Raw genomic sequence first — 13,417 nt, 5'->3', positions numbered from 1 at the left:
GAACTTCACTAAGGTTAATTTTTTTCTCCATAAGGATCTATGCTTAAGTGAAAGTTCCAAACACAGCTTTTCCATCTCACTACTATTCAAGTTTTAATCTTCCCTGTGCTTTTGCCTTGGAAATCAGCCTCAGGGTCACTTCCCCTTTTCCTAGCTGCCAACCTCTATAGGTAGGCTCTTGGCTATACTGCCTTCTCACTGCTCTGATCCAGCTCCTGCCTCTGATGCCTGGCTCTGGGCTGCTCTGGCCCACCCTGGCCCAAGCTCCTGTATGCTGTCGTACTGTTTCCCAAGCTAAAAGTCTTGGTTGCTGTAGCTTAGGCCCTAGTTAGCTCCAAGATCAACCCACATTTGTTTGTTGATATGTTTGTTTTGGGGGACAGAGGTCACTGGACATCTCTGCTACAATTTGTGAGAGCAAAGCTACTACAGTGTGTACTTTCCAGCATATAGTTGCTGTGGAGATGTCAGGTTCCTTGGAGCTTCTATTCAGTTGCAATGTCAGAAGCATAAATAGACTTTTTTAGAAAAAAGGCTATTGAAAAAAATTTTTCTTTCACAAGGCATTGTTCATTGAATAAGAGATGACAATATATTTTAGAATTTTAAAAATATATTCTTCAGGGCTTCCCTGGTGGCACAATGGTTGAGAGTCCGCCTGCCGATGCAGGGGACACGGGTTCGTGCCCTGGTCCGGGAAGATCCCACATGCCGCGGAGAGGCTGGGCCCGTGAGCCATGGCTGCTGAGCCTGCGCATCCGGAGCCTGTGCTCTGCAACGGGAGAGGCCGCAACAGTGAGAGGCCCGCGTACCGCAAAAAAAAAAAAAAAAAAAAAAAAAAAAAAAAAATATATATATATTCTTCATAGAATATTTCTCTCAAATTTATTGTGTTTTGAGGTTCTTTTTTTGGTACACATTTTTACTTTCTGTGGTGTTTTTATTAAAAATTCACCAATGTTTTTTACCTAATGCCATTACTAAGATAATATTAAAAAAATAATGAGCCACATGGTAGTATACTATGAACATTGCTGTATGCCAGCAATGAATTTGATATTTGATGTAGAAGTTTTAAATGTAGTAAATATATATATATATATATATATTTTTTTTTTTTTTTTTTTTTTTAATTCAGGACAATGTCTGACCAGGAGGAAGGATCTGATGCTCAGAATGTTGATTCATCAAAAGAAAGAGAGGATGCTTTTGGGACTACCAATATTCCAGTTCCCTCAGAAGAGGTTCCAGAGTCAGATCAAACTGAAGACTGTGAATCTGAACTAGAACCATCTAGTGGGGGCCGTGAAAAACGTGTTGAGGAGCCGAGTGACCAGAGCGTTTTAAGCCTGGAACTAAATGATGTCAAGCAACTCATGGAAGACGTTACGGCAGATGAACAAGTTTCATATTCTCCAGGAGACAGTGGAGAGTCTCTAGCTAAATCTGATAATGCAGTGCAGTCAGCTGAACAATATTCAAAAGATTCTCTGGCATTTCTGGAAAAAATAGAGGCTGTAAAGGAATCTCTGAAAACATCAATGAAAGATTCGTCAGCAACAGGTATTACCTAGGGAAGATAGGGTATTTTTTCCGCCTCATTTTGAAGAATGGTTGTTTTTTCTTGTTTGTTTTTGCTTGAAGATTTATTTTATATTTGATATTACTTTCCCACTCTCTTATCCACCAAACCTCTGTGGCTATGCCACTTGAATCTCTTAATTATGTGTGAAGCCTCTCCTTTATTCTGCAGTATCTACTTCCCTAAATAAAGGAGCATCAATAAATTTTAAAGTGTTGTCTCTGTTTTTCCAAAATAAAATAGGTTCTTAAAATGTTTAGGGAGAAATTTTTGAGTATAATTGTAATTCTTTTGCATGCCATTTTGGAATTATTTGTACATAACTAGCAAGAAGTGGGATGGGAACTTGACACCATATTTTTCTAGTTTCATATACAGTACTCATTCCACATATCTCGTTGCTTTTACGTATTTCCATATTTCTGCTTAGTGTTAACTTATATTAAGCTTCAGAAAAATCATTGTTGTCTTTCATTATGGGTTAATTTTAAAGACATAATGTTGATCACATGGCATGTGGAAGTTATTACTACATTCTTGGTAACAAAGCAGAAGGGAAGCAGCAAGAATGTGGTTACATGGAGAATTCTACTTGGGTGGTTAACTGACTGCTCCTTCCTCCCTTGTCCATAACTTTGGAGAGAGTTTCCATCCATAGAGTGGAGAACATGGGTCATCATTTAACAATAACAGCAGCTTAGTCTGGCTGGTACAATGTAGCTTTTGAATCTAGTGGAGTAGTTAGCTCTTGTGTGGTGTGTCCACACAAGTAAGAATAAAAAGGAGGAGGAGAAGTAATCAAGCCCATTTATGCCTAATTGAAGTTGTTATCCCTCAATTACATTATTCATTGTGAATTTGGGCTCCATTTTTTGATAATTCTGTGATTCCCTGTGATTATAGCTTTTACCAAATATATGATGATTTTTTTAAAAAGTGGTCTTGGTCCTGTACTTCCTGAGGCTCACAGATTCCTGAACAAACTTTCCCTTCCCAAAGCTTAGGAAGTCACTGCTATGGAAAATTTAAAATACATTAATCATAGAATGTTGAATCCAGTAAACAATTAAAATAGCCTTCTGATAATGTAACATCTGTGAGAGTGTTCTCTTACTAAGAGAGAACTGTGAAAATAATATTTAACAAGCTTAAAGAACCTTAGCATCAATAATGCCTTGTTACATTTCATGCTGGGACTAGTGATGAATGTCTCATAGAGCTTTATGAAAACTGTCATGTCAGGCATCTAGCAATATATGAAACTTTTTGGTCTACGTGTGTACTCTCCACTCCATCTTACTTATATCTTCTCCATTAAAATTTAAAGTCTGTAGATATAAAAGTAAAAAGTTTATCCCATCATAATTAGTTTTTAAGTATTATATACCCTCCCTATAATTTCTGAACAGATAATCATTTTATAATAACAGTTTTTCTCTATTTTTAACATGTGTCTTGATTTTTATTTTATAGAGTTGGGAGTGAGCTACATAATGTCCATTTTTGTGAAAAGTAGATTTGTGCATAGTTATTCCAGATATTTGTAAAAAACAATGATTTTCTGTTTTGCATTTTACCAGCTATAGATATAAATCAATTATGGGAAGAAGAATGGACTTAGATAATCTTTTGTCATCGCAAGGTCAAGGAAAATTTTCTTTGAAAATTTCCCTATTGGTTTTTCTTAACTTCATGAGTACACACTGATTTCCTGATGCATGGTATAAATATCTAATCAAAGCATGTATGTTTCTAAGTTCAGGTCTCAGGGTCTCCCTTTGTAATACTACACAAAAACACTTGATGTTCTGAGATGTTTCCTATGTTTATATCTGAATTATATATACCAGATATTGGGAATCTTTAAAAATTTTAAATGATTTTAAAAGAATCTTTAAAAGCACTTTAGTTTCATTTCCTCCTTCTCACGGTATTCTGGGCAAGGAGGTAATCTCGAACGTGCACTGATCCTCATATAAGGCAATGCAAGAGAGATCTGAACTTTGAGCTGGAGTTGGGGGAGCAGGCATTGACCATTGATGCTAATTCTTGAGATTATGCATTGATTTTCAAAGCAAAATGCTGCAACTGAATGTTTGTCACTTCTCCTCTTAGAAAATGAACAGTAGCTCTTATTACGGAGGTGTGGTGGGAGAACATGGCAGAGACAACCTGCATTCTATGTGATTACAAATTGTCCCATATTTCTCTGCCTGTGGATTCTATGATGCTGACCCTTGCTTTTAACTATGATTCTTTTTTTCTCTTATTTTTTCTACAGTAAAAGTTGTACTTCTTCCTGTGGGCCAGAAAATTATAATGCCCTTTAAAGTTCACACTGTTCTAAAATGCCTCAAGGATCATTTTTCATCTCTATTAGGTGTCCCACCTTCTGTCCTGCAGATAAGATGTGCAGGTAAGCTTGGAGGCTAATAAAACTTATCAAGACTTCTCTTTGATTTGTTAAACTAAATATCTTCATGTTTACTGTTTGAACATTATACTGTGGTTATATATTCATTCATTCAACACATTATTATTGAGGACATACTTTGTTCCAAATACTTTGCTAAGAGCCAAAGATATAAAGAAACATGAAACAAAATCCCTGTTTTCAAGTTGTTTACAGACTAGGAAGGAAGAAGATGTACGCAGTGGTTACCACACAGTGTGTAAATGTTTTGATGGAGATATGTTCAAAAAACTGTGAGAATAGCGAGGAAGGAAACTGGGAGATTCTAGAAAGCTTCATCTGATAAAAGTGATAATACTTTTGCTAAGTCCCAAAGAGGTGAGAAAACCTGGGACTTTTGGGAAGTGGTAAGGAATTTAGAGGGAATAGAAGTAAATTATATATGGGAAGTAGGAGGAAATGAGGTTAAAAAGATAGATGATGAATAAGCATGTATATATAGAAAAAGAAGAGGACTGAAAATGGTTTATCAGTCTTCTGTACATTAAGATCAGTTCACATTCTGATGATGTTCAACTTTATTTATATTTTGTGGGCAATATTGAGTAGCCCACCTTATATTAGCCTTGTGTCATGAGAGGCTGAGGTCTTAATAACTGTGATAGAATTAAGCAGACTAGAATAGCTCAGGAAATGTTTCTGTAGAATACGCCTGCACAGATCATAATATTTTATTTTAAAAAGTTTGATATTAACTTATAAAGATGCCACAAGTTTCTAGGGCAATAAGAACATTTTTTGTGTGGGAAAATCCGAAGTGCTAAAAAGGAATAAGCCACACCTATGAAGTTCTTCCTCCTTGCCAAATCAGAGAAAAACAATCAGTTCTGTTTCAAAATTATTTTTAGAAAACTATTGTAATGAATGTGCTCCAATAGTAAGATGCTCATGTATTCAAACAACAGATTACTAAAGCTTGATTGAGGAAACAAAGCTAAAATTTAAATAGTTATTGTAACAATAATGATACTGATGATGATAATGATCATGTTGATGATGATGGCTAATTCAGTGAGCACTTACTATGTGCTAGTCCTTCTACAGAATATTCTGCCTACATTATCACATTATCATTCAATCTACACAACAATCCTTGGAGGTAGGTATTACTATTAATTTTTTTTGAAAGATGGAAACTAAAGCTTGAGGAACTTCTGCAAATTCCCAAAGCTTATGAGTGGCAGAGTCTGAACTTAAATGTAGGTATGACTCCAAAAAGGGAATTTGGAACTGCTTGGCATTAACTATAAGGTGAAGTTCAAAACTGGAGAAGAGAGAGCACTTTGAGACTGAGCACCTGGCCAGTGGTACCTAAGAATCTATTTCTTTGCACTTCATGACTTTTCTTCTTTATGTGTAAATACCATGCATCGCCACTGGCTTATGTCAGCAGCAATAAAAAAAGAGCTTGAATCTGTGACAACCACTCTCTAAGACAGGTACTTTCTTCTAATAGTAGAACTGGAGTCCAAGTTTGGTGGGACTAAGCCTACAACAGAAATAATTAGAGGGCTGAAGAGGGCTCTGTGTTAGTTGGAAGAGGAATCTCTGTTAGTTTCCTATGACTGTTGTAACAATTTAGTGACTTATTTTGCTTATGGTTCTGGAGGCCAAAAATCCTAAATCAATTTCACTTGGATAACATCAAGGTGTCAGCAGGGCTGTTCTCGGGAGGCTCTGGGGAGAGTCTGCTTCCTTGCCTTTTCCAGCTTCTAGAGTTGCATTTCTTGCATTCTTGGGCTTCCTCATCTTCAAAGTCGGCAGCATAACATCTTTAAATCTCTCTCTGCTTCTGTCATATCATTTTCTCTGTAGTCAAATCTCCCTCCTCCTTCCTCTTAAAGGGCACTTATGATTACATTTAAGGCTTATGTGAATAATCCAGGATAATCTACCCATCTCAAAATCCTTAACTTAATAAAATCTGCAGTTACTTTTTCCATATAAGGTAGCATCCATAGACTCTAGGAATGTACATGGATATATTTTAGGGCCATTATTCAACCTATTGCAAAATCCATATAACGTTAATTTTTTTTTTTTTTTTTTGCGGTACGCGGGCCTCTCACTGCTGTGGCCTCTCCCTCTGTGGAGCACAGGCTCCGGACGCTCAGGCTCAGCGGCCACGGCCACGGCCCAACTTATACCCCTGGACTGGGGCACGAACCCGCGTCCGCCGCATCGGCAGGTGGACTCCCAACCACTGCGCCACCAGGGAAGCCCAAAACTCAAATATTTTTGAATGTGCTTTCTTGAACATAGCTAAAATAGACTACTGGTATCTGACATATTTCTAAGAATGAGTAAAACAAACCTTTGCTATGTTAAATTCCTAATTGTAATTTAGAAAGAACATACATTGGAAAACTGTAATAGTTTCTATCATTATACAAAGCAGCAGCCAGTAACATTGTATGTATTTATGTATGCCTTAAAATATAGAAAGAAATTTATAGTCAGTTTATGAAATAAACCAGTGGGGTTGGGGGTATAAGTTGAAGCAATAAAACATAAAAGTAAGGTGATGATGTACACTTTTTTCAGCAAAAAACTGAGTCTTAGCTCTACTTTGGCATGAATTAATTTATATGAATTTCTGATTATAGAAACAGAAAGGAAGGGATTCTTTAGAACGCTGAGTGTATACATTAGGAGTGTGTATTAAAATAATCAGGCTTTCCCTGATATGGATATGTCCTATGCTTATGTATAAAACATTGTGACTTTTTAGAGAATCGATGTTTAGAATATGATTTTGCTCATATTATAGAATGTGTTTTTTATTTTTAAATGTTTAAAGTTGCATGGTTATTGTATATTTGTATTTCTTATTAGTTGAGAGTTGTATTTTTACTTTACTTATAATGCTGAATTCTTGCTCAGGAGTACCACCTTAATTTTTTCCATTGTGGAGTTTTTGATACTAATAATACAGCAAGAGGTGGACATCATCAATACGCTATTTGGTAATTAAACAATATGTGTTCATATAAGCATCATTGATGTTTCCCATCCCTTAAAATGAATACATATAATCATTTCTTTGCCATAACACTTCTTATAATTTTATCTCATTTTTAGGAATGATTATTAAAGACCATGAGATGCTACTACAACATGGAGTTAAGCCCCACGATATTGTCCAAGTGGAAATCTTTTCTTTACATCCAGATCTATATCCAATCAAAAGAATAGATAGATCAAGTGATGCCTCTCAAATCATAACTGTCAGACTACAAACTGGTTAGTTATTTGATATCTTTTAGATAAAGTATTTTTTTAGAGTCCCTTTGTAGTTGAACTTTCATTTAATCTTGGTTTTATCTCCTCAGGCATTGATCAGTACCAGGAAGTAGCTGTTGAGATTATAAAATCTGATTTTCACAAACCATTTCTTGGTGGATTCAGACATAAAGTAACAGGAATGGAATATCACAATGCTGGAACACAAACTGTACCTAAAAAGATTCCTGAAAAACTGAATGCATTTTGTAGGGATACACAGGTAATATTTTTATTTTTCCATGTAGGTTTTTGAAGCTACAGAATCAAAAAATGTTTTATTGTGTAGCTCTCTAAAATTAAAATCTTCTAGGGAATTATATGGTAATTAAAATAATAAAAGATATTAACTTAAATGTGTAGGAAAATATGTTCTTTACTCACTTTATGTGTATATAGTGGATATTTATTTAAATTTTTAAAATGTTTTTATTTTAGACAGTTTTTCAGAGAAGAAAGCTCCAGCAAACTACAAATACAACATCCACACAGATGACTAAAATTGGTGTGTATGTATCAAATATGACTGATAAACTGGTAGCACCAGGAAAATATTTTTCAGCAGCAGAATACCATGCTAAAAGATTAAAGGCGGTAAGATAACTTTTATTGTAGGTGAATACTAAATGACTTTTTACTGTGTAACCAGAGTTATGCAACCATTACCACAGTCAATTTTAGAACATTCTCATCATCCCAGAAATAAATTCCACATCCAATAGCAGCCAGCCCCTATTTCCCTCCAATCTTTCTGCTTTAGGCAACCACTAATCTACTTTTTGCCTCTATTGATTTGCTTATTCTGGGTATTTCATATACATGTAATCATACAATGTGTAGTCTTTTGTGACTGGTTTCTTTTACTTAGCATAATGTTTTCAAGGCTCATCCATGTTGCAAAGTGTATCAATATATTGCAATCTATATTGCAAAATAATATTCCATTGTATGTACCCAATTGTATATACCTACTGTAGGTAGGCCAATATATATACCACAATTTGTTTGCCCATTTATCAGTTGATAGACATTTGATTTGTTTCTACTTGTTGGCTATTAGGAATAAGGCTGCTATAAACATTCACGTACAAGTTTTTATGTGGATATGTATTTTCTTTTCTCTTGGTATCTGCCTAGGAATGTAATTGCTAGATCATATGGCAATTTATTTATTTATGGCTGAGTTGGGTCTTTGTTGCTGCGCGTGGGCTTTCTCTCGTTGTGGCGAGCAGGGACTACTCTTTGTTGCAGCGCACGGGCTTCTCATCGCGGTGGCTTCTCTTGTTGCAGAGCACGGACTCTAGGCATGCGGGCTTCAGTAGTTGTGGCTTGTGGGCTCCAGAGCGCAGGCTCAGCAGTTGTGGCGCATGGGCCCAATTGCTCTGTGGCATGTGGGATCTTCCCGGACCAGGGCTTGAACCCTTGCCCCTGCATTGGCAGGCGGATTCTTAACCACTGTGCCACCAGGGAAGCCCTCATATGGTAATTCTGTTTAACCTTTTTGAGGAACTGTCAGACTGTTTTCCAAAGCAGCTGCACCATTTTATGTCCCACCAGCAGTGTGTGAGTATTCCAATTTCTCCATATCCTTATCAGCACCTTTGGATTATTGCCATCCTAGTGAGTGTGAAGTGGTATCTCATTGTGGTTTTGATTTGCATACCCTGATGGCTAATTATACTGAATATTTTTCATGTGCTTATTAACAATTTATATATATTCTTAGGAGAAATGTACATTCAGATACTTTGTCCAATTTTAATGAGGTCGTCTTTTTTATTATTGCTTTATTGTTTAAAAAATTTTTTTAGTTATTTGCTAAGTGGTTGCTCCAAGTGTAATTTAGGGATTAGAATATACATTTCAATTTATAGCAACATACTTTGTATTAATACTAACTGAAATTTAATAAAGTATTGAAACCTTGCTCCAATAGAACTCCAAGTTTATCCCTTCCTCTTTGTGCTATTATCATACAAACATGTACATTCTGTTTATGTTCTAAACCCTGTAATTCCTTTTATAATTATTGTTTTTATGCAATTGACTTTTAAATAAGAGTAGAAAAGAGGAAAATATATTTATATAGCCTTTTATATTTTACCTACATAATTACTTTTTCTGGTGCTATTTATTTATTCATTTGAGTTAAAATTAACATCTAATATCATTTTCTTTCAGTTTGGAGAATTCCCTTTAGTACTTGTGTATGCTTGTATACTTGATGGTGTCCTAAAGATCTCTGAGTCTCTGTTCCTTTACCTTTTTTCCCCCTCTTCTTCAGAGTGGATAGTTTCTAATGATCTATCATCAAATTCCTTATTCTTTCTTTTGCCAGTTAAGATCTGCTGTTGAGCCTGTTTTTTGTGTTTTCATTTCAATTATTTTACTATTAAACTCCGAAATTTCCACTTGGTTCTTTTTTTAAAAATTTCTGTCTCTTTGTTGATATTCTGTCACCATACATTTTAAACAAAAATTTATTCAGTATCTAACCCTAAACATAGTCAATATAGTAATTTCCTTCTTTTTTTCCAAATGGCATTAATCATAAAAAAAATTTGCAGAAAATTCCTCAGTCAGATTTTTCTTTTTCTTTCCATTGGGAGATAATTATACATGGAACTTTAAAGAAGTTTCTTGTACACCTAACATTATATCACAATCATTTCTCTACCTTTTAGTATTTATTATAAACAATTTAATGGCATTATTTTATTCCACAATGTTAACACTATAATTTAATTACTTTCTTTTTTAGGACATTTAGACATGTTTTCATCAAAATCTTAATGCTATATAAATTGTAGTGTGCATTTAAAAAATACTTAGAGAAGATGTTAGAAGTTGAATTACTAGGGGAAAAACTGATGACTTTTTAAAAGTTTTAGATATTACCAAGTGTTTTTCAGAAATCTTGGACCAAATGATGTATGCATAAACCATTTATAAGAGCCCATTCCATGCTGACTTCACCAGTAGCACATATTATTTGAAAAAATTGTCTCCTTATAGATGTTAAATATATTTTTATATTTTCTCTCCACCTATCACTCATACTTAGTTTATGATGTCTTTCATTATAGTCAAACTTATTAATATTCCCTTTTATGGTTTTTGCATTTTATGTATTGTTATAAAAGGCTGTATCATCCCACAGTCATAAGTATAACTTTCTTTTATAGTTGGTGTGTGTGTACAACTTTATCTGGATTTTTAAAAATGATATGAAGAAGAGTTAAATTTTATTTTTTCCAAATGTAATGCCAACTGCTCAGTACCATGAATATTCAAGTTTATTCTCTCCACAGTAATGTATACTAAATTTTCATATATATATGCATCTGTTTCTGATTTCTGCATTCTTTCATTAATGTATATGTTTTTTTCTATGTCAGTAATGTATTGCTTTAATTACTACTGATTTGTAATACATTTTGAGGCCTGGTCCATTAGGTTCTACCTCATTGTTCTTCCTTTTCAAGACTGTCTTGACTATTAACGCAAGTTTTTCTTCCATATGAATTTTAGAGTAAGTTTGCAATTTTCATGAAAAATTGCAGGTCTTGCTCAGAAGTACATTGATCAGTTGGGGAAAAGTGGACACCTTTACCCTGTTAAACATTTGGGATATCAGTTAAACATGACATACAAAGCATATGCATTTTATCTCTGCTACTTCCTAGCATCATTTTGCTTGAATAAAAAGAATTGAAAGCAGTGATTTTGTTTTTTGCGTGACAAGAAACCTGGAGCTAGACTGCTGCTTTAGCCCAATTAGCTTAGGACATTGAGAGAGGAGCCTGTAGTCTCAGGCTGTTGACTCATTGCACTGAAGGAGACTGCTCAGCAGGGGAACCACGCGGCTAACTTTGTAGTTGACTTTATCAGTGCCTGCAATTATTCCAGCCTGAAAATGTTTACGTTTTCAGTCCAAACTAATTTACACAAAAGGAAAAGGGGGAGTTATTATAGACTTTTGGGGAGGAATGAAGTTTTGGTGAAATTTAAGTGTTACAGTATTTTGATTGTCTCTGTACAAGGTTGTGTGTAGATGGATCAGCATCAAGTCTGGACTGAGACATGGACCAAAGAGTCCTGTTCCTTTGGTAACAAAGTTAGGAGAGAGATGTGGATGTGTTTCTTCTCTGAAGTTCAGCACGTTCGTTGTAAATCAAGGCTGCTTCTCTCTGTCAAAATAACACAGATCCTCCAGGCAAGAGTGGGGTGTTTCATTCTTAGTGATCTAATTTCAGACAGCAAAGTTTATGATAGATTATGATTTTAGAGAACAAAGTTTCTCAGAGAGAAAGAAAATAGTAGTCACTCAAAGAAGGGGTTGTTATGACATTTTACTAATGTCATAACAACCTGCAGAGTGTCCTTGGGAAAAATATTGCTTCCTATTAATTTTGTAGCTGACTTTATTCGTGCCTGGTATTCAAGCCTGATGGATTCTTATTTTCTCAGTCCAAATGAATTTTTAATTTCTTACTGTACGGGGCCTGGCTGGTGGCTCTGTGATGTCATGAGGAACCTGAATTCCTTTTACCTTTCCACTCTAATAATTAATCTTACTATCATGAACTTGTTACTATATGATGATAAAATGGTTAATGAACCTTCAGCATAATGTCTGCATTCTGCAAGAAGGGAGACGTCAAGGGAGCATGTCCCATGGATGCCATTCAAGAATTTTCCCTGAAAGCCCCTGCCAGTGATTCAACCTGCATCTCATTAACCTGAACTGGGTCATGTGACTTCACTGTCCCTGCTGGGACTATGTGATAATTACATTTTTAAAGTTTCATATTGTTGCTCCTCAGTAAGACTGAGATTTTGTTAGTAAGGAAGTCGGAGAGAAAGGTTATTAGGTGGGGAAATGAACAACACTACACTACACTACAACACTTTCCAAACTCGGATAAAATGATATTAAGGGAATAAGAAAAGCATAAACATACAGGAACAAAGAATATATGGGAAGAGAGAAGAGTAAATGTCAGTCGATTTTTTAAAGTTGTAAAGCAGATGGGGAAGCGTTGACTTACTTGAGCAGAGGAAGTGAAAATCTAAATGCCTGCCAAGGGGGCTGGCATCAAGAACCAAATCAGTTTGCCCCACAGAATCTCGGAAAGTGAATTGGAGGTTCTGTGGAAGATGGAAGTGAGGTGTGAACTGTAAACAGAGGGATTGGTGAAAAGACAGTAAAAGGAGTACATTTCAATTTAATACGTTCTTCTATCTTGATAGATACCTTTTTATTTGTATCATGTTTATTTTATTCTTGAACTTCTTGAGTTCAGTGCTTGGTATTTATATCTTTCTTGTTGTAAGCAAGATTATATTATGTGTGACTACTGATATTTTTGTACTCATTACTGCCATCTCGTTTTGTTTTTGATTTATTATTTATTCTTGTTTGTTTTTTTTTACTAACCTTTTTTTTTTTGGTTTGACTAAAGTTTTCTTTTCCATTTTTTTTGTTCTTTCATAGGTCAGAAGTAGGTACTTTGTTTCTATTTTTCTAGTGGTTACTCATTAAAAAAATTTTAATGGCCTTAATTTTTTAATACTAAATGCATATTTAATCAGGCTCTATATATTGTCCATGAACAAGTCAAGGACCCTAGCAGGCTTTTCTTCATTTCTTCTTCCTCCTCACTCACTCCTCCTGTTCAGTGAGGACTTGATCTGGAATTACAATTGTATGTATATTACATCATTATAATTTACTATATAATTATAACTTCCTATTGTTTTTATATATTTACATCAATGTAATATATATGAATTTTTTCAAATATGTTATATTTAGCTTAAAACCTTTTTTGGAAGTTTTTGCTTCTTTAATTTTTCCTCTTTATTCTTTTGTTGTTGTTGTTCTCTTTATTTTTTTATTTTGTTTTTTGATTTTTTTTCGAACATCTTTATTGGAGTATAATTGCTTTACAATGGTGTGTTAGTTTCTGCTGTATAACAAAGTGCATCAGCTATACGTATACATATATCCCCGTATCTCCTCCCTCTTGCATCTCCCTCCCACCCTCCCTATCTCACCCCTCTAGGTGGTCACAAAG

General features: G+C 34.9%; 1 protein-coding gene across 1 annotated transcript in view; it reads left to right on the top strand.

Annotated features, from left to right (window-relative positions):
* Positions 1-1,142: 1,142 nt before the first annotated feature.
* IQUB (IQ motif and ubiquitin domain containing) overlaps positions 1,143-13,417 on the top strand; it is a 54,763-nt gene continuing 42,488 nt past the window's right edge. Inside the window, exons 1-5 of the mRNA XM_065884198.1 lie at positions 1,143-1,563; positions 3,864-3,998; positions 7,137-7,298; positions 7,388-7,560; positions 7,776-7,931. Coding sequence (XP_065740270.1) covers positions 1,143-1,563; positions 3,864-3,998; positions 7,137-7,298; positions 7,388-7,560; positions 7,776-7,931 — 1,047 coding nt within the window. The remainder of the gene's footprint in view (positions 1,564-3,863; positions 3,999-7,136; positions 7,299-7,387; positions 7,561-7,775; positions 7,932-13,417) is intronic.

Source organism: Phocoena phocoena, chromosome 9 (genome assembly GCF_963924675.1).
Source record: "Phocoena phocoena chromosome 9, mPhoPho1.1, whole genome shotgun sequence".
Taxonomy (NCBI): domain Eukaryota; kingdom Metazoa; phylum Chordata; class Mammalia; order Artiodactyla; family Phocoenidae; genus Phocoena; species Phocoena phocoena.
The sequence above is the reverse complement of the archived record's forward strand: the minus strand, read 5'-3'. Positions and strand labels throughout refer to the sequence as shown.